The 23,273-nt window shown below is 31.9% G+C and overlaps 1 protein-coding gene across 1 annotated transcript; it reads left to right on the forward strand.

The window, feature by feature from the left end:
- Positions 1-8,582: 8,582 nt before the first annotated feature.
- LOC145593077 (protein BIG GRAIN 1-like B) lies at positions 8,583-10,470 on the forward strand. The gene has a single exon (XM_081649584.1). The coding sequence runs from the start codon at positions 8,817-8,819 to the stop codon at positions 10,197-10,199; it is 1,383 nt and encodes a 460-aa protein (XP_081505710.1). The 5' UTR covers positions 8,583-8,816; the 3' UTR covers positions 10,200-10,470.
- Positions 10,471-23,273: the final 12,803 nt, after the last annotated feature.

Genomic DNA, 23,273 nt, shown 5'->3' on the forward strand with positions numbered 1-23,273 from the left:
TGTACAATTTTAATATCTAAAATTTATAATTTTTACATATTGGTAATCAAAGATATTAATGATTCAAAACATGCATCGACAAGCGTGAAAAGAGAAGTGTTGCAACTATAAAAAAACAGAGGAAGTATTAGTTATTACAACAATATAAAATAAATTTTAATAAGGTAAGTTCAAACAAATTTAGAAGATAAGTTCAACTCATTTTTTTTCGTATAACATTCTACACTCGCTCCCTTGCAATATACTTTCTATGTTATTTTTCACTTGACCTGTTTCCTATATCACATTTGCCAATGCAAAACTTCAACGATCAATAACTTTAATTCTTCATAAATAAAAATTATACAAGTTTACGTTATATATTATGATATTACTTGTTGTAACGAATTAAAAAAGATCTCACATGGATATGTTTTTCCTTACATATTCCCTCCATTTTTAAATACTTGCTCCATTTCTATTTTTTTGCACTATTCATTTATCCGACTTTATGTTTGTGATTTATACATCAGAAAAAATATAGTCTTGTGGCTGGGTATTTGTTGGAATCGTTTCAATGAATAAATTATTAATTTTCAATTGTTAGAATTTACACTTATTCATAATTAAAGATTTGCATTGGCATACGTGCTAAGGAGAAATGAAGCAATGCAAGTACTCCAATTTAAAAACGGAGGGAGTATTATTCACAAAAGATAATTAAAAAATGAGTGGTGAATAGTGTAAAAGTCAAAGTAAGTAAAGTAAGAAAGAACGGAGAAAGTATGTAGTGAAGCAATCATAATTTTCAAAGTTAATAAAATGTGTGGTATGGAGTATTAACATTTACCATTTTATACAGATAAATGCTATGAATAATAAATTTTTATATAATTCAAGTACAACTTATCAATTATTTTAAAAAAATCCAATCATTTAACTAACCTCAATATTAGGTACTTATTTTATCAACAATAATTTAAATTAATGAAAGTTTGACTTAAAATACATGTGTGTCTACCTAATGATAGGGAAGGAGTTCACATCGATTTAGCTAGTTGAAGGAGAATGTCCATGAATTAGCTATATGTAGTTATCAACTATTCTGTACAAATGCTATTGCTTTAAAAATGCAATAGAAACTTGGAACAACAAATTCATCAAACTAATAATACTATGTACATTCCTCTCCTTCACATACACAAGAGAAGGTTTTGCGTATAACGGAGTCACGTGAGTTCGGTTTATAATGCACACATTCATCCCCCACTCACGTGAAAATCGATAATACTGTCTTATTTCTAATAAAAAATTATCTTATTTCTGACTAAAATAGTCTTATTCCTGATAAAAATTATCTTATTTCTGACTAAAATAATCTTATTCCTGATAAAAATTATCTTATTTATGTAAAGATAGATAGAGAAAAGGTTAATTCATTCCATTGATTAGGCAACTATTTATAGAGTTATAAAACCTACGTATAGGTGGTTACAACCATAAGCAAAAGGATATACACTTAAAACTACTAAAAGAGATATCTACAAGAATAACAGTATGAAAAGATAAATATTAAAAGACTTGACCATAGGTCAATCCTTATCATACCCCCTCAAAATGGTTGGCCAACAAGGTAGGCCAATTTTGCAAACCAATGTTGTGAAAGTAGCTCGCGGAAGTGGCTTCGTTAATGCATCGACAAGCTGATCATGTGTAGAAATGTAGGCTACTCATAGTAAGCCGGATTGGACATTTTCTCACACAAAGTGATAATCTAGCTCAAGGTGTTTCATTTTAGAGTAAAAAACAAGGTTAGCACTAATATAAGTAGCACCTGCATTATCACAATAAACCACTAGAGCATGAGAGAGAGAGAACACCCTAACTTCACCAGTAAGTTGCGTACCCATTTAAGTTCCGCGGTGGCATTAGCGACAGCCCTATATTCGGCTTCAGTCGAGGATCGTGCTCTTATACGTTGTTTCCTTGATGTCCATGAGATGGCATTTTTACCAAGGTAAACAACATAAGATGTGGTGGAGATATAATCATTCTTATTTCTAGCCCAATCCGAATCAGAAAAAGCGTGCAACGTTAGAGGAGAGTCATTGTGAATTATTAATCCCAAATTTGTAGTACCACTTAGATACCGTAGTAACCTACGCAAGCCCTGCATATGATCTTTAATGGGTCGTTGCATATACTGAGCAAGCTTGTTGACAGCAAAAGCAATGTCTGGACGTGTCAAGCTTAAGTACTGGAGGCTGCCGATAAGAGTACGATATTGTGTTGGATCAGAGAGCATTTTTCCTTGAATAGTTAGAGGAGGGTCAATGGCCATTGGGGTTGCAACAGGTTTAGCATCCTCCATGTTGGCTTTGCACAATATGTCGGTGATGTATTTCTTTTGACTCAAGAATAGACCTTTTGGATGAGGCATGACTTCAACACCCAAGAAGTAAGATAATTCACCCAAGTCTTTAAGAGAGAACGAAGCGAGTTGCAAGACATTGTACAAACTTGTCAAGTACAGTAAGAATATTGCTCGTAATAATGATGTCATCCATGTACACCAATAAATAAATTGTTGCACCATTGGGATTAAAAGTAAACAGAGAGGAATCCGAGATGGTATTTCGAAAACCCAAATTAATCAAGTGTTGCCGTAATTCCTTGTACCAAGCTCTTGGAGCTTGCTTCAAGCCATATAGAGCTTTGTTTAGTTTGGAAACATAGTCTGGAAACTTAGGATCAATGTAACCAAGAGGTTGTATCGTGTACACCTCATCTGTGAGTGTGCCTTGTAGAAATGCATTATTAATATCGAGTTGACGCAACGACCAACCTTGAGACACCGCAAGAGATAGGACAAGCCTGACCGTGGCAGGTTTAACCACAAAACTAAAGGTCTCACTGTAGTCGATTCCTGGTCTTTAATTAAAACCCCTTGCAACATATCGAGCTTTATATTGAATTATGTTACCATTTTTGTCTTTCTTGATTTTGAAAACCCACTTACAACCGACAACATTTTGGGATGGTGAAGGAGGAACTAGTTCCCAGGTTTTCTTTTTTATCAACGTAGACATCTCATCATCCATAGCTTTTCTCCACACTGGGCTTTTGAGGGCTTGTGTTATGGTTTTAGGTTTAGCTTGTTCCATTGCTTCAACCGTAGCACTTAGATTAAGCTTTTGAATTGATTTTCGAATGCCATTCGCCAATCGAGTGATATGATGTGGTTGAGTTGGGTTTGGGGAATTTATGTGTGTAGGCGAGGAGGTGCTTGTTGTAGGTGTTGGCACGGTGGCAGAGGAGGCGGGTGATGGTGAAAGAGAATTTGTAGCAGTGGAAGTGGAGGGTGGAGTGGTGCTAGGGGATGAGTAAGGTGAATGAGAAAGGGTGTGAGACAAGGATGTAGAGGATGCAGGTTGTGGAGTATTTTGTGATAGGATAGAGATAGATAGGGGACACCATTCTTCATATAGAGCATCAAGTGATTTGGTTTATGTAGAGATGGCAGAGAAAGGAAATTTGTTTTCAATAAAGTGAACATGACGAGAACAATAGATTTTATTTGTTTTTAAATCTAGACAATAATAGGCACTTTGAGTTGGAGAATATCCTACGAACACACATGGAGAAGACTTGGGTTCAAGTTTATGACTCGTATACGGTTTTAGCCATGGATAACATAGACATCCGAAGCAGCGTAACTTGGTATAGTTTGGTTCAACCCCAAATAGCTTACAATAAGGTGACACATTTTTTAGTGTGGGAGTAGGAAGACGATTAATTAGATAAGCAGCAGTAGCAACTGCATTTGTCTAGAATGTAAGAGGCATTTTTGCATGAGTTAGAAGAGAAAGAGTTGTTTCAACTACATGACTATGGCGACGTTCGGCCAGGCCATTATGTTCAGGAGTGTGTGGAGTTGTGGTTAGACAAGAGACACCATCAATTGCAAGAAGATCTTTTAAAGCATCATACTCACCTCCATTATCTGAATAGAGTGTGATTAATGGAAACTGGAAAAAAATTTCAACTAAAGCTTTAAATCGAATGAAAACAGATTTTGTATCCGATTTAAATTTTAAGGGATAAAGCTATATATATTTTGTGAAATGATCAATAAAGATAACATAATATTTATAGTTATCATGAGAAAGAATAGGTGCAGTCCACAAGTCTGTGTAAATTTTAATTGTAATGGAGCAGTAGAAGAAATAGAGGAAACAGAAAAAGGAAGCTTTTTACTTTTATTGCAAGCACAAGCATTACAATCTAAGGTAGAAATACTGGAAAAATTGATATTATTTCTGGAAATAATATGCCTAAAAACTTTTTAGGAGGGATGTCCTAAGCGATGGTGCCAATCGATTGACTCTAATTTTGTGCTTGCGAAGACTTGAGGAGACACGGACTGAATTTCATAGACCCCTGACTTAACCGGACCCTAGAAGAGAGACACCCCTGTTTTGAGATCCTTCACAACAAAAGAGGAAGATAAGAATTCAATGAAAGCATTGTTATCAAGGCATAGTTGAGAAATTGAGATGACATTACGAGACATAGAGGGAACAAAGAGAACATTATTTAATTTAATAGAGTATGATAGATAAGATATAGACATAGAACCTATGTGAGAAATTTTGAGACCCGTACCATCTCCAATAATTAACTCATCAGTTCCATCATATGGAGTGTGCAAGGAGAGATTATTGAGGTCATTGGTAACGTGGTGTAAGGCACCACTGTCAAGGAGCTAGGTTGAGGAGGAGTTAGAGGCAACGTTGGCTATATTGGCTTGTGGGGAAGGTCTAAAAGTTGAAGAATTATTTGGATTGAAGGTAGAGGATGGTGGTGGTTTGGCAGTAGGAAATTGGTGAGTAAAGATTGGGCATTGAGAAACGATGTGCCCTTGTCCTCGACACCACTGACACTTACTTAAGTAAGGCTTAGGTTGATATTTGGGCTGAGTAGTATTGGAAGGGGTAGGAAGAATTCCTAAGCCACCAGTGCGACTAAAATTACGGGGTTTGGTGTTTGTAGCGAAAACAGATGCTGGTAGGTTAGGGTCTATTTTGGGTTGCTGCTGCAGGAGAGTTCTTTGTTGATAACTTCTCATGAAGCTCCTCAAAAGAGATGGGTGTGTCCCTAGAATTAACAGACTCAACAACAGATTTATAGGACTCATCAAGACCAAAAATCACACGATCAATAAGATCTTCATGCTCCACCGGCTTACCTAAGGCAACCAATTGATCTGCACAAGCTTTAATTGCCTGCATAAATTCAGTAATTGATTTATTATCTTTTGTGATACGGTGGAGTTAGTCTTTAAGTTGCTTTATATGCCCACGGCTTGGCATGGCATATGTTTTGGCAAGGATATCCCACATATCCTTTGTAGTTTTGGCTTGAGAGATAAGAGGAATCAAAGATTGAGAGAGGGTTCCGACGAGCGCACCAAACAGAAGCTTGTCTTGCCTCGTCCAGTGAGAGTGGTCGGGGTTGGGAGATTCAATCTCATTAGTGACAATAACAGCAGAGGGACATGGCAGCGAGCTATCAACATACTTGAATAAATCGTGGCCTATGAGAATGGCCTCGATTTGCATTTTCCAAGATAGGTAATTGGTTGGTTGAAGTTTGATGGTGTTATGGATATTCAAGAACAGAAAGGGCTTGGTTGGGTCATTTCCGTTTGGTATTTGGCAGGAGGAGAAGCCATTGGAAAGAAATAGGATCAAGAATCTGATATCATGTAAAGATAGATAGAGAAAAGGTTAATTCATTCTCATTGATTAGGCAACTATTTATAGAGTTACAAAACCTATGTATAGGTGGTTACAACCATAAGCAAAAGGATATACACTTAAAACTACTAAAAGAGATATCTACAGGTTTAACAGTATGAAAAGATAAATATTAAAACGCTTGACCATAGGTCAATCCTTATCAATTCCTGACTAAAATAGTCTTATTCCTTATAAAAATTATCTCAAATCATACGCCCATATCAAGTTCTTGAGCAGCAACAACCGTTCTTCCACATATACCCTTAGAGGATTGATTGATTCTGATGCTCTCTCTACATCAAGCAACTATCATGAAGATACAATTTCCAACAAAGAATTCTCGCAATCCCCTTAAGATCAGAAGCATCGCCAGAAGAAGTGAAGAAGATGATGGAAGAGATGGACAAAGACGGCGACGGTTACAAAATTCTCTGAGTTCCACGCAAGATTTGGGGGCAATAAAAAAGAGGAGAGAGAAAGAAGTGGAGTAGAAGATCTGGTCATTCTCCAGATTATCTTCATCTTTATCGCCGGCAAGTTGTGAGGTGCGGAGAGGAGGCAGAGAGTGGTGGAGGATCTGGCCGCCATTGATGGGCCGAAGGAGAGAGAAAGGGGAAGAAGGAGAATGAAGATGGTGGACTTACGTGAGTTCGTCTCACCCAAAACTTCCCCCATACACAATCATGTAATCGGCAAAATTGGTAAAATAAATGTGGCCTAAATGTAATCTTAACATAAAATTATATCAACAATACACATTCAAATATAGTATATAATAGCTAAAAATAAAAGATATTCTAGCTCTTTATTCAATGTCTATTCATTGATTTTGTTGGCGGTTTTGATAAATTATTGACGGTGTTTAACAAATTCTTTTAAAACTATCCAGGATTGATAAGGGAAACATTCCTACTAACCCTACCCCCTAGTATATGTGATTGATATTCTATATCCAAGCTAGGTAATTTTGAGAAGCAAGTGTCATCTAAATGAGTAATTACGTTGCCAGTGAATGATTAGTTCACTCATTATATATTTATAAAACTAAAAAGACAAATAGAAATAACATAAATTAATGAGGTGATATATTCTTCAAATCTACCAATAAGATCAATTTCCCTTTGTTTAATACTTTGTTAATTCATGGCATAGTGCTAATTATATATTTTGTGGTAATGGTAGTTAGTAAAACATTGTCAATGCAAATGCCAGCTCAAATGATCTTCTTTTATCACGTCATTTTAATTTTAATTAAGTTTATACCAACTAACTATGAGCCTTCCTTGTCATTTTTTTTTTTTTCCATCACAACAACCAATTATTTTAATTCTTCTCCCCTTAATTAATGAATTAAACAAACAAAAATTCTCTCTAGAATGTACAGTGTATATAATAATAATGCTTCACTAATACAAAGACATGCATGTACGTTGTTGTATATAATTATGAACCAACGTATTAAACCGTAGATAACGCTATTGCTACATGCTTGCCAACGCAGCAATATCAAAATAGAATTTGCTACTTCGAACCAATTAGTATGTATAAATAATTATCGCATTATCTCAATTCTTTGTTATTGACATGTGATAGTTTACTTAAAATATCCTTTGGGATGATTGGACTTATATCAATCTTTTTGAAAGCATTTTGTTCCATTTTCAAATTTTATGATTTGTGACTTTGTGAGAAATCGTGTTTAGAAGATAGCTAGTGGACTATTACACATTATTTTATTTTATTTTATTTTTTTGTTAATATAGTGACTAGTGAGTTCGAGCACAATTTCATTTGAATAATGGAGACTTGACACGTCAAATGAATTGACCTTATATTATTAATGTCAAATAATGATTGTTTTTTTTTTATTATTTGCGAAAAGAACCAAAATAACTAACTTCAAATATATATTCGATAATACTCCATACAAATTCTTAAATGAACTTGATTCACACCAATTTATTGTGGATCACCAACATTAGATCGAGATACTATGATTGTTTTATTAATTAAAAAAACAAAGGTCACTACATTCAAATAAAGGTTATTATGTTGTAATAAAAGTCATTGTATAAATGCTATAAGAGGTGATTTATTTTTTTATTTTTTTTTTAAGTTTTATTTTTTTTTAATGAAGCTATTTTTATACTGGTCAATATGATGAAGGTTATTATGTTAAAATTAGGGTCACTATATTCAATATAAGAGTCGCTATATTTAATATAATGCCAATTTGGTGCAAATAAATCTCAGGTCCACAATAATATTATTATATACCAAGTCAATACAAGTTTTTTCCTTTCGATAAATTCTTAATCAATATCTAATTTAAATTAAAGTATTGCAAGTAACTTTATATAGAGACTCTAATATCGTTCAACAACATTTACAATAATTCATCACGTCCTCGTAATGATAATTATTTAACAACTTTTCAAACTATTTGTACATAAAATTTTCTTCTTTTACATATGGACAATACTTTTAGTCAAATTTCCTAAATTTTTCTGTCAAACATAATCAACGGCTTTTGCCTCCAATCAACAGGAAGAGGTTGGGGAGCTCCCAAATTCCAAACTTGACCAAAGGTGGAGAGGCGTCTCATCTTACCACGTCACATCAATTTTTATTTTAATCATTTTTAATTTTTTCAAAAAATAAAAACAAAAATTTATATTTTTAAAAGAGAAACCCATTTATCAGTAGTTCTATTTGCTAGTTCCAAATTTGCAAGATTCTTTATCCTCCCAACTTCTTCCCTCTAACTTTACAATGACAAACTGGCACTAACAAGAACTAAATTCCTCCCTTCTTAACATGCACGCGCATGCTCTTCTTTTTTAAAGCATCACAATTTTTATTTTCATTCTCTCTCTTATAATTTTGTTCTTCTTCACTAAAACCATATTTCTAACCCACAAAAATCATAAACACCTTTTGTCTTCTTTTTCTAAATTCCCTCTTTGGTTTTGTTTCTTTTAGCGACAGAAGAAACAAATTACATGAAACTACATACATATTCCCCAAAGGAATATAATGTATAATTGGGAGAAATCCAGGTCCAAATCCAAATCCAAGCCTAAGTATGGTCATGAATATGATGATCCCCAAACCCCAACATTATCGTCCTCTTTTTTGAACAAATTCAATAAACCCCCCAAATCCCACCACTCAAAAACCTCGCAAAATCTTGTATCAGACGGTCTCAACTCTATACCTTCCAACAAAACACACCCAGAAGAAACTACGAGCACAAAAATCAGAGGATTACCAACAGCAAGACCAAGAACTACAGAGGATGAGAAAATGTCGAGTCTTAGAAGAGCATGTTTGGTGGAAAAATGGATGGAGAAGAAAGTAAACGACAAAGTCATTACTCGAGGAGTAGAGAAAAAATCAAGCTCTAGATCATCATCATCTACTACTCTACTCGAAGAATTCGACTTACAAGATGCTTTGTTTTTTAGTAGTACGACGACTACTACTACATCTACTTCATCTTCTCCATCAGAAACAGAGTTTCCTGATTATCCTGCTCCGAAGCAAAAGGCTAGAGCCGCTACTTGCTTTGCTCCTCCAAGACCGAAACCAATCAAAACGCACTCAATCGAGTCTAAGTATCTTAAACAACTCGACAACGACAAAGTAGATAATGAAGATTCAACAAGGAGTTCCAGTACTACAAGATCAAGAGCAGCTCATTTTTATTCAAACCTGAAGAATTTAAAGCAGCCGATTTCACCAGGGTTGAGACTAACCAATTTCATGAATTCATTATTCGCAAAAGAAGGTAAAAACTCCAGGAAAAAGGGTGACAACAGCATTGCTACTACAAAACAAGGTAACACGAAAGATGATACTCGTTCCTACTCGTATGCCTATTCATCTTGCTCCTCTGCCTCATCATTTTCGCGTTCTTGTATGACCAAGAACAAGAAGCTACAAGACGAAGGGGTTAAACGGACAGTAAGATTTTGTCCTGTAAGTGTAATTGTAGACGATGAATCTCAACCTTGTGGGTATAAATCTTTGCGAGAAGAAAAAGGAGATCGTTTGTTAAACTCGAAATTTGGAAGATCTTTGTCAAAAAGTTATGAAGAATTAAGGAAATTTAATGGGTTGGAGAAAGAAAGTGATAAATTGCAACAACAAAAGAAACTTGAAGAAGTTGCTTTGGATTTATTAAGTGGTTATTGGGATAATAGATTGAGTAAATCCCACGATTTGTGTAGTAAAGAGAAGATTAACGAGGGTAATTATGGAGTTAATCGCGGCGTAAATTATGATCAACATGATGATGATGAAGAAGAAGAGGATGATGGGTTTAGTTGTTCTAGTTCAGATTTATTTGAGTTAGATCATCTTTCATTAATTGGGAATGAACTCCCTGTTTATGAGACTACTCAATTTGATAACTAATTAAAATTATTTAGTTTTTTTTTTTTTTTTTTTTTTTTTTTTTTTTTTTTTTTGGAATAATTACTTTAGTGAAAAAAAAAAAACAAAAAACAAAAATAATTCAAGTATAGGAGTTTATTTATCTTTTTTGACATTGTGTTAGCCTTTTTTTAATTTTAATTTTATGGTAGAAAAATTTCACTAACCTACTTGTAAATGTGACCTAATCACACTTTAATTTGTTGAAGGGAATGACAAGACATCGTTTTAGTGATGAAAGTGCAAATTGTAAATTAAGTTATGTGTAAGTCAAATGTTGAAATGACTTGCACATTTCTTTGAATGATTTCTTGCTTTCTACCATCATTAAGTAATATAGTTTCCAATGTTTGGACACAAGAATAATTCTCTTCGCCTTGGTCTATTTTTGTTACGCCATGCTCAAGTTTTTAGAAAAAAAAATTTACGGACTAGGTTATACAGCTTATATTTATAAGTAGTGTACTATATACTTCATACTATTTTACATTGATAAGTAATAATGCAGTGGTTTTTAAACTGGCAAATTATTCATATATATTACTATTTTAGATGACAGATAGTATGAATGAAAATAGGTTTAGTGGTTGAAAAATATGGAGCATACCAATATGTCATAACATTCTCATAACTTATTTCCTAGCATTCTAGTCTATGTAGATCTATATTAAATTTACATGTAAAAGATTAATCCAATAGTAAAATAGAGTAGCTGTTTTTTTATTTTTTTTTTTTTTTATTTTATTTTATTTTTTATTTTATTTTTTTTAAACTAAAGTAGATACTATTTCACAATAATGCACTCTGTTTTGAAAAATATGGGAAAAGATTAGGTATAACAAAATAAAGCGAGTGAGCAAAAAGACTCCATAATATAAAATCTAAACAAAATTTGACTTAAAATTAAAGTTACACATTATTATTATTATTGTTGTTGTTTTATTATTATTATCAATGGAGTTAATATATATTTAAAGCCCGTTTCCACAAAGCCTAATAGCTTTGGTGGGTCTTGATTTGATTAATAATATGCCGCTCTAACTTTCCTTTAAAAAATAATGTGTATATTACTACAATTATTATTAGGAATATATTTTGATTATTAGAATTTTTTTTCATTTACCTTCACAAAATATGTAGGGGGGTAATGGGCTCATGCTAATTCATTAGTTTGGCAAATATATTTTTCGTGAGCTTTCCTATCAATATATACCTAACAAATACTGTATAGATCGAATTTCCTTGCCTAATTAATAAGACTAATTTTATTCATTCTTATGTTTAACTTCGGGACTATCCTTAACCATCCCACTATTTAAGGGGGGCATGTACTCCAAACGTACAGGGCTTAAACTAGAGCACTTGTCACTTCAAAAAATGCAATGAAATGATCGATTTTATTATCTTCACCGCCCTCTTTAACATTAATGTCATTTCCAAAGATGATATTATGTACGACAAGTTTCCACCATTAAAACTTTGAAGATTAATTGAATTCTACTCTACTTTTACATTATCTATAATTGTCCCAATAATAGAAGATTTTATTATTGCATAGCTATCATATTCAACATAATTCTTTTAGTTAAGGATTCCTTTTCTAAGAGTCTAACTATATATGTTAGAATTATTAATAATTGAAAATGGCAATATAATGTATATATACACTATAATCATCAAAACACTCCATGCATATAAATAAATCATGATAGAAGTGATCCGACTATCCGAGGCTGTTGAGTTGGATATACACTTAATTGGATCGGGCTTTAGCTATAATTAACTTAAAAAGTCATCTTCGATAAGGTTTCAATCTATTGAAACTCTAATAAACCTATTAATAACAACCAATTGATTTTAATATGAAATGTCCTTAAGCCTTGTTTGTGGACTGAGCTTTCTCCTCCTCTGGGTAAAGTAATGGTTGAAAACTTAAGATTCAGTCTCAAAATCAAAAATAGAACAAATGCTATTTTTGAATAGCATCGGAGATCAGATTAACTTTGAAATCGTCTAGAACGTAGAGAAAGTTAGAAGTGGGAAAAAAGAAAGGTATGTACCCAATGTAGCTAGGGGTGCAGAAAAAGAAACGAAGAGGATCACTTGATCAGTAGATATTTCATTTTTTGGATCATAAAGCTACTAAAATGCATGGTAGAGAACGACAGTTTGATTTGATCAAAGAAGGTTAAAAAATAAAAAGCACGTAAAAAAAAGATAGAAATAAAAAAGATGAGAATTTGTCACACTAATAATAGAATTTTGGGGGGGAAATAAAAAAAGATTCGAGATCGCAATCACAAGTAATAAAATGAAGTTTACAATTGGGATTGAAGAAAATTTCTATGGGAATAGTGAAAGCTGTGAAGAAGCTTATTAAAAACAAGTTGCTTTTGCTTTTTCTGTAAAAAAATAAAATGAAATAATGAAGAAAAAAAAAATAATTGGATCAAACTTTGAGATTATTATTTATCATGATTCATGTTATATTTATTGCAAAAAGATAAAAGAAGAAAAATGGTCCTTGCATGTATTTGTAGTGTTGCTTCAACATTGCGTTACCTTATTTGAGGCAAAAGAAAGAAAGGAACCATTTACTTCCTAATGTTTTAGATCACTTCCACGCACTAACAAAAGTGATATTCTTAAAGGTGGTCCTAATGAAGTGGTCTAGGATTGAGTGAGTGTGAATGTTTAATTTGAACAAATGTTCGAGTTGAGAGAATATTTTAGTCATTTTAAGAGGTGGTTATAATGTTTCATATTGAAACACATATACATTATGAGGTGTTATCGATTTTATTTTGCTCATAAATGAGAATTTAAGGAAAAAAGGGAGGAATGTAGGTCTAAGGGAAGATTGAGAAAGGAAGAGGAATTTTTTTTGGTAACAGATGCCAAACCTTTTTTTCCTCTTAGCGGTTTATTTTAAAATTGTCGTTATAAATTTATGGTAAAATGACGATATATTTTTTTAAAGGCCAAGAAAGTGATTAAAAAAAGAATGTTGTCCAAATTATTATAAACTCGTTCAATTTCTTTGAGTTTTATCCTCTAATCACTCATCCTTTGGTTCGAATCTAAATTCTTGAATATAGAAATAATAAAATAATATAATTCGTAATGTATAGATATAAAGTCGATATTTAGATTTCATCCCAAGTATCACAGCAAAGCCCTTCGAACAAAGGATCATGTAATACTTTAATTTGTTGTTTTTTATGATAACTTGTGCATAAAACACATTTTAATACTGCCACAAGACATCAAATTTCTTGTAGTTTATGACAAACTGACAATTAGGATCCTGTTCAAACTTATGACTGAAATTAGTAGTATCATCGAGGGAAAAGAACTAATAAAGTTAACCTATGATTAGATCTAATAATCACCTAGCAATATACTAATTATTTATTGTCGTAGTTAGGTATTTGTATAATATATTTACGTACTTGATTAACAAGAATTAAAAAATGTATTAAGACGTGCCCAAGATCAGCATGCAAGGCCTGGCAAAAATTAAGTACTACTCGTAAAATGCTGTATACTAATGTAATAAGGACCCACTTATAATTACAGGAATCTCCTTAGTCAAGATTCTAACATAATCACATGATTAAAAGCTAAATATAATACTATTAAATTGATTAAAATTGATTAACTAGTTGATTTGTAGCTAATGTGGATAATTCATTTTATGCCACGTGCAATCCTAAACTGTCTGACATTACTTTGTGAGATAACTCTTCCAAATAATCCCTCTAATCTCCGTCACTATATTTTTGCCCCATTACTAAAATATAGGTTATCGGGTTAAACTTTTAAAACTTGATTAATAATTTTCAGTGAACAATAAATGTACATCAAGGCATGCATGCTATGTGTAAAATTTCACAACATATACTAAAATTATTTCATTATGTATACAAAATTTAAATTATTTTTACTTAATTTAAATTAATTATATTAAAATTAATTAAATTATTTTTACAAAATTTAAATCATGTTTATTACGAGTACGTAATTATGATTTAGTTTTACTAAACTTAAATTATTTTAACTAACTAAAACCTTTTTATTACCAGTTCATTTTTATAATTGTTCTTTAATTGCTAATTATTGTGATTAAAAACTTAGATTTATTTAAATAAACTTACATTTTCCGAACTTAAATTATTTTTACTGAGGTGAACTTATTTTACTGAATTTAAATTAACTTATATATTTTTGTTGAATTTTACTTATTTTTACTGGTCTAAATTTATTGTTATTAAATTTAAACTAACTATTAAATTTGTTTGAATAGGGTGAACAAAAGAAGAACTAAATCTCCTTGAATTAAAAGCCATTGAATATGCAAATCAATCCATATTATCATTTCCAATTGATATGATGCTTCTTCATACATAGAAAAAAATCAAATTTAAATAGTAACAAATCAACATATTCATAGTAATTAATCCTCATGTCTCACACTTAATATCATCTCCAATTATTGATCCAATAATGGACAATGATTCTTGTATCAAAACAAATCAATCCAAATTATTATTTCCAATTGATGTTTCCTTATACATGGAAAAAATCAAATTTAAATAGTAACAAATCAACATATTCATAGTAATTAATTATTCTCATGTATCAAACTTAATATCATCTCCAATTATTGATCCAATGGACAATAATTCTTATATCAAAACAAATTAAGCCCAATTATTATTTCCAATTGATTATTCTTCATACATGGAAAGAAATCAAGTTTATACAATAACAAATCAACATATTAATAGTAATTAATGCTCATGTATCACACCTAATACAAATAATAGTCAAAGAGTAGTAGTTGTTCAATTCACTCACTCTCACTCTCCAGTTTTTCCTCCTATGCTTTCTCTGTAAAATTCTCATCAACTTTTAAAATTCTCAGGTATACTTCTTCTTTCTCTCTAATTTTAATTTATTTTTATTTTATTATATCACTTTTTACTCCTTTATTTTAATTTGTTGATTTCATGCTTCAATTATGATTGATTTGTTGTTGATTTATGCATTAGTTTCTCCATTTTTAATTCTGGGATTGTTTCAAAAATATAATTTTGGGTTTGATGATGAAATTGATTATTACATTGAAATTTATGCATAAAATTGATTATTACTGATGAAATTTATGGCTACAATATTCTTATTATATTTGTATTGGTGCGTTGATTATTCTTGTTAAAGTTTTTAATTTTTAATATGTAGTTGTGTGATTTAATTTTGGAGTTTGTTTGTCATAATTTAGTTATTATTCTGTATTAAAAAAGAAATTGGAAATAATAATTTATTAGTTATTATTTGTGCATGCATTATTAATTGATATGATGAAACATCATTCTTTTGGGGATGAAAGATGGTGAGACATAAGTTGAGAAAATGTAATTTTCTCAATTTTCGAGGTTGTGTTGTGCGTAAATGGGTATGTTGGGAGGGAGGGTCTGTTTTCATATACGATGGGTGAACTAATGTCGATTGTCTTGTCAAAACCCGACCCGACAAGATAATAGATTTTGAATAAAAATTTGTGGCATGCATGAAACCAGAATCTATTAAGCAATGCAACCTTTTTTTTTTTTTTTGATTAAATGAGATTATCATTTTGGTTGAAGACTAAAATTCATTTGAATGTCAATATTTATATATTTTTGTGTTTTAAGAAGAGACACACACATGAGAGAGTATTTTAAGGACAAACAACACACACAAACACACCCAAATATCCCAAATATTTTATTTGGTTGGGTTCATGGAATTTGAAATACTAAGCATTTTATTTGGTGGAATTTTATGAAGTTTATGAGTTGTATTATGAATTTCTTTTCCAAACAATCAACTAATTAAGGGCTGTTACTTATTTAATTCGATCCAGGTCTTGCAACTTTTCATTGTGCGAGTAAATACGATGCATGCATGTAAATTCACCTCAATAGACATGCCCAAGGTGGTGCATGTTCATAGTGTTTACAGAATTCTGCATCAGCCACCTTTAACTTACAACTCCAATTTGAGGGTTGCGGCTCAATTGAGTGTAGACTACTGCCTAACCTACAAGGTCAGTTACATCACTCTACATCATAGCCTAGTCGTTGGATGCAATGGCGTTTCAGGTGGTGCTTCTATTCACCAAATGGAGCATAATTTATATTTCCATCATTGACCCTCCTTTAATTCCTTGGGCTCCAACATCCACCAACCAAGCTAGAAGGCAACAAACAATATTTAGATCGCTCTTTTTTATTTTATTTTTTTTTTTTAAAAAAACCATGGATTCTAGCAAAGGGGCGTGGGAGAAGATCACGGACACCAGCAAAGGGCCGTAGCAAAAGATCACGGACACCAGCAAAGGGCCGTAGCAAAAGATCACGGACACCAGCAAAGGGCCGTGGCAGAAGATCACGGACACCAGCAAAGGGCCGTGACAAAAGACTGCGGACACCAGCAAAGGGCCGTGACAGAAGATCACGGACACCAGCAAAGGGCCGTGACAAAAGACTACGAACACCAGCAAAGGGCCGTGACAGAAAACCACGGATACCAAGAAAGAAACATAATTTGAAGGCGACATCACAAGAGTGTGCATCTCGGCTTCAACAATTTGAAGAATTTCCAATCGCAACGTTCGTGTTACTGCCGTTACGATTGCGGGAGGGTGTTAGAGATAATATCGGAAAATAAATATATGTGTGATATATTTTCCGTATTGATCTTATTAGGAGAATAATATATTTAGGATATTTATGTTAAGATATTATCTAGAGAATATATCTTTAGGGTTTATGATTATGGTAGTATATCTTTTAGGAATATTGTTTCCTATCTTATGTTCGTAGGTTTTGTATAAATACTCTACCTATTGATGAATAATAATCAAGCTAAGTTATTCTCTCATAATTAATTTGTCACTTCTCTTCTTGGAACGATTGAGGATTAGGTGCTTGGAATTTTTGTTTTTCTCCTAGCCTATATCCTTCTACTTATAAGGATTATAGGTATAGTATTATTGGCCAGATTGAATTCGTATTTTTCATGTCAATCAACCTCGCTCTAACCGGTCATCATCACAAAAGGCTTGGAGTGCACCATATGTTTAGACTATGAAAATTAAAGTAGAAAGATTGATTGTTGAGGTTCGTGAACAAGAGTATTCTTTTTCTATATTTACCCTAAGCCATATATATTATCTATGTATGAGATTGCCTGCTTTCTCCAGCATAGTCCTTTTTTGCATTTGTTAATAATGTTAACAACTGCAATAGAGGATTCCACTCCCGACAAGGTAAGGAAAAGCAAGCAATCCCAGATTAAAAAAAAAAAATTACATTCATGGCTTGGAGTAAATCTAGAAAAGGGAATACTCTTGTTCACGAGCCTTAAACATTGACTTCTGACTTTTTTCTACTTCAGCTTTCGTAGACTGAGAAGGATGGTACATTCCAAGCTAAGCCTTCTGACATGATAAACAAACTGGGAGGCTTATTGACCTTAAAAATTCAAATTTTGGCCAACAATGCTATGTCCATAATGCCTATAAGTAGCATGGATAAGGGCTAGAAGAAAGACCAAAATTCCGAGCACCTAATCTTGGACCGTTCCAAGGAAAGAAAAGCCCTAATGGGTGACCTAATGTTGTTTAATTTGTTGCCTTCATGCTTAATTGGTGAATGGAGGAGCCCAAGGAAGGGAGGGCTAATGATGGAAATATAAGTACGTTATGCTCCATTTGGTAAATAATTGCACCACCTAGTACGTCACTGCCTCCGACGACTAGGCTGTGATGTTGAGAATGATGTGACGACTGACCTTGTAGGTTAGGCAATAGTCTACTCTCAATTGAACTGCCAACCCTCAAATTAGAGTTGATACTTATAGGCGGCTGAGGCAAAGTTCCACGGACACTTGGAGCATGCACCATTTACAGCATGTCTGGTCAATTCCATGACGAGGCATTACAATATTGATATTGGCACTTGTATTAGGATGTTGGATGTACATTAGAGCTCGAGTACAGTGAAGATCAACGCTAGTTCTCAAGGTAAGATATTCATATGGTTCACCAGTACAATGTGAGCATTATTTTGACATTTTACACCATTCGTATATTAACTTTAACTATATATTGTACTTATTTATATTTTACTTATTTATTTATAAAAATTATATATATATTTTAATTTTTTCAAAAAAAAAAAATTATTTTACTTATTTATAAAAATTAAATTCTAGTGTGTAAAATATACATTGGTATACATTTTACTGATAAAAAAAAATGAAATATACTAATTTTTGGTTTGATCTTCTAAGCACTTTATACTTCCTCCATTCTTTTTTACTTAACCCATTTCATTTATCATGCTTGTCAATGCAAAACTTAAACGATCAATAAGTTTAATTACATATAAGTGAAAATTATTGAAATTATATATTATGATAGTACTTATTAAGACGAATATAACAAGATCACACATGAATTATTATGATAGTACATATAATTCACAAAAGACCGTCAAAGGAAGGGTGGTGAATAGTATAATAGTCAAAACGAGTCAATTAAAGTATATATTAAGGAGTACTTCAATATATTACCTCTGGTTCTTATATTACTCGTGACAAAGGAATATTTTATGTCTCACAAATGATACCCCTTTGTTGCGAGTAATAAGAACCGGAGCTAGTACATAATATTGATAAAAAAAAATGAAATATACACATTTTACGGTTGATCATTCAAAGTACTCGGTATTAAATATATATTGTTACTACAATATAATATACATGCAGCGCTAATGATAAAAAAAAAACCGTACAGGTTTTTCGGTTAATCATACTCCCCTGTTCCAGAAGACATGACACTGTCAATATTGTACACATGTCAATGTACTATTTTAACTTATTTTCATATAATTAAATATTAATGAAAATTATTTTTAAATTTATATTATTAAACTTTATATTAATACCTATTTAACAACATATTTTATTATGCTAGTAGAAAAATATGGCCAAAGCTAATACATAAATAGTGAAAAAGTCCAACGTCTCATATATTCTAAGATGGAGATAGTACAAAAGTACTCTATATATACTACTGAGTACATATTATACTTAATAGTTTTTTTTTTTTTTTTTTTTTTTTTTTTTTTTTTTTTTTTTTTGTTCCACCCGTTTCACCCTTTGGGCTAATTCGGATTCGGGGATCAGTTCTGGGTGGTTAGGTTCCAGTTCCCTCCCGATTATTGTTGCGAAGGATCGAACACGAGTCCTTCCTATCAAGTGTAGTCCCAATCACCACTACAACAATCAATTGGTATTATACTTAATAGTTCAATATATGTTACTGATAAAAATGTACATATACATTTATACTGGTTTTTTTTAAAAAAATATTTGCCCAACCTGATTCATCTAAACTTAGCTCCGACTACGGGCATGTTCTCTTCAGCTTATTTTCAGTTCAGTTCAGTTCCTAATTTCCTTCTCTCATAAAATATTCAGTTCAGTTCAATTTCAATCAATTTAGTTCAGTTCAGCTCAATTCAGTAAAATCAGAACGGGCCCTACATTTACATTCTGCCCGGATTGCACACCTGACCAGCTCTTGTAGTCTTGTTGGTACATACACTTATACAGGTTGTTCCATATATTGTACGGACTACTTTTTTTTTTTTAAAAAAAAGAAATTGTTAAACTATGACTAATGATTTCCTCAAATTTTTTCAAACAAGTGGGCCCTCATCTGGGCCATCTAATCTGACTATCTCAAGCGTAAAGCCCAACCCATCTAACATTACCCCTACGGGCCCTAACTCCCATGCTCCTTGTGAAAATCGGATCTTTATGACAAAAAATCTGACTTTGTTAAATACTCGTATGTAATCTAATATATATAAATAAATAGGGGTGTCCATTCGGTTTTCGGTTTGGATTTAGGCCAAATCCAATCCGATCCGAAATACAATTCGGTTTTCATTTTTCAATCCGATCCGATCCGAATTACTCTTCCAATCCAATCCGATCCAATCCGTATTAAATTCGGTTATTTTGGATCCGATCCGAAAATCCGAATTAAAATAAGTTGATTTATAACGTCTAATTAATTAGTACGATAATATAAAACGGTAGTCATGATTAACATAAATTGTTTAATAACAAGTCAAATTAAATTGTTCAAAATAAGTAGTACAACTAAAAGGCAACACTAAGAGTTCATTACAGCATTTTTGTTCAAAACAAGTAGCAACAATTTCCTGTTTAAGATTTCAGCAACTAATTCTAACTGAAGGCAGTAGGAGCCTAGGAGGCATCAACTTAAAATGTTAGGCATCATCAACTTATAAAGAAAGTATGCAGCAGCAACCTAAGAAGAAAGCAGCAGCAACAAACAATCCAAACAACAGTCCATATTATACATGTTAATATGTAAATTTCGGTTTTCGGTTTTAATTGGATCCGATTAGGGTCAATCCGATCCGATCCGAAAATCCGAATTTTCAAAAAATCTCGATCCGATCCGATCCGATTCAAAGTTTGGATCCGATCCGAATTGATAATTTGGTTTGGATTGGATTGGATTTCAGTTTTTATCCGAATTATGGACACCCCTATGAATAAAGTAGGCATTTTTCGGGAGCATTCGGCACGTCACATAAGAAAAGGTATTATTTTGTCCAATTAAAATTAGATTAATAATTTATTTTAGAATTAAAAAATTTTACTCGCCACCTAAGCAAAAATGACGAATAAGATTTAAGAATTTTGACACATAGATAAAAACAACGAATAGTGATTAATTAAAATTTAAATTATTTAAAAAAAACTAATTATTATCTTCTCTCAAAAAAAAAAAAAGTAATAATTTTTTTTTTTTTTTTACATATATGATGCAAATTTTTTATCACAGATATCTTTAAATTCTCCCTAGCAAATATTATAAAAGTTTGATTTTAATAATGTACTCATCGAGACGAATAAAACTAAATCTCATATGACTAATTCCCCATAATTTTTAATACATAGTTAAAAGATTGTAAATGAGACTAACATTTTAAACTGTACAAGTAATTAAAAAAACGCATAGGCAAAAGACTTATTTTAATCAATCAAAAAACGAGATTTGTCATTTTTTTAATTTGTTGAATTAAAAATTTAAATTGTCACATAAGCAAAATTAATGAATAAGGTTTGGGATTTTAAATTCAAGTGTCACGTAAAATAAATAAAACAACAAAAGATAACTTTAGTGTTAAAATTAAAAAATTATCTTATGATATTAGGAATTTTTTCATATATTTAATGAATGATCTTCATAAATATACAAAATTTTAAATTAAATAAAATAATTCACTAGAACCGTGCATCGCACGAGCTTACATCTAGTTGTATATATGGGAAAAGATTATCATAGAACTTGTTTAGTTCTGATAAGTTCAGACACACTCACACATATAAGCTCCATAACACGTACTGAATATCAGTTTAGATAATATTGTAGTTAATTAAGTTTATATATGATGGTTTCAAAGCAAATACTTGAACTAAACGACACCTTTATCAACCAGTAGAATAGACAATGTTAATAGCTAATGAAATACAACTTGATTATATAAACTTAATGTTCACTTATAAATTAATCCGACACAATAAGAGTCTGTTGGAAGCTTAACATGACAATGAGCCATGGGTCGTACAATCGTCATAAACACTTATGAAATTTGACATGAGCATGACATGTCATATTATTCTTGCATGTCTACCCACTCATTTTAATTTAATTAACTAAGAACGAGGGATAGCTCAAGTGGTTAGAGTTTTCCTTTCGATTTCAAGAGATCTTGGATTGATTCTCACCCCGCCCTTGTGGCTCTCTGAACACTAAAATTTATTAATTAATTAACTAAATATTTAAAAACAACGAAGTATTAATAAGGAAGTTTGTTAGTATGACATGGGTCGAGTTGCGTATGTGCTTTGTTTATGGAAGATCGGCATGGTACGACTTTTCCTTATTTCATTTCAAATACGACCCATTGATCGAACAAAAGGCCCACTAAGGGTCTGTTCTCATTGACTGAACTCAGCTGAACTGAACTGAAATGAAATGAATATTTTATAAGAGAAGGAAATTAGGAGCTGAACTGAACTGAACTGAACTCAGCTGAACTGAACTGAACTCAGCTGAACTGAACTGAACTGAACTGAATTTCAACGTAAGAGAACAGGCCCTAACACTAATGCATTACCTGGCCCATGCACAACTTTACAGGGGAGGGATTAAGATTATCACATGAACTCATTTGTAGTTATATTTTTCATTCTCTTACCATATTCTTCTCTAATGTGATCAGATCAAGTTTTTGTGTATGTCATTGTCTACCAAATAACCAAATACTTCATATTATACACAAAGTATAATATTTCAATTCATAATTAAGTTGTTACAATATTTAACCTCCAGAATCGTTAGGAATTCCCCTTATGAGTAGAGGTTCCTAACTTTTTTCTTATTTTTCTTATCTTAGCTTTCAAAAATAATAATAATAATAATAATAATAATATTTAACCTACAGTATAATACAAACTTTTGTTAGATTCCACAAAATAACAAACTTTTGTTAGAGTGCTAGCTGATATAGGAATTAAATACATAGACTTAACACCAAAGTAATCAATTGATGGTATATGCTTCATCAATCAATAATTTTAATCAAATCATGCATCAGTTCATTTCCATGTCACAGACTCACAGTAGACAATGACAGCTTATTACAACATGATTTAATAATTTCCGCTATATAATTACATGCAACGTGATATTGATTATTATCAAAATCAACATCATTATTAGTCTGAATTATGTAAAATATCTGATAGATTATATACACAAAATATATTATAATTATAGAAGGAGAATATAATTATTTATGCATACATGCGTACATTACTCTCTCTATACATTGTTGCTCAATTTTTTTTAGCAGCCTCTTGAAGAATCTTCGTGATTTCTAAAACGAGTAGAGATTT

The sequence above is a fragment of the Chenopodium album genome, chromosome 18, assembly GCF_948465745.1.
Source record: "Chenopodium album chromosome 18, dcCheAlbu1.1, whole genome shotgun sequence".
NCBI lineage: Eukaryota > Viridiplantae > Streptophyta > Magnoliopsida > Caryophyllales > Amaranthaceae > Chenopodium > Chenopodium album.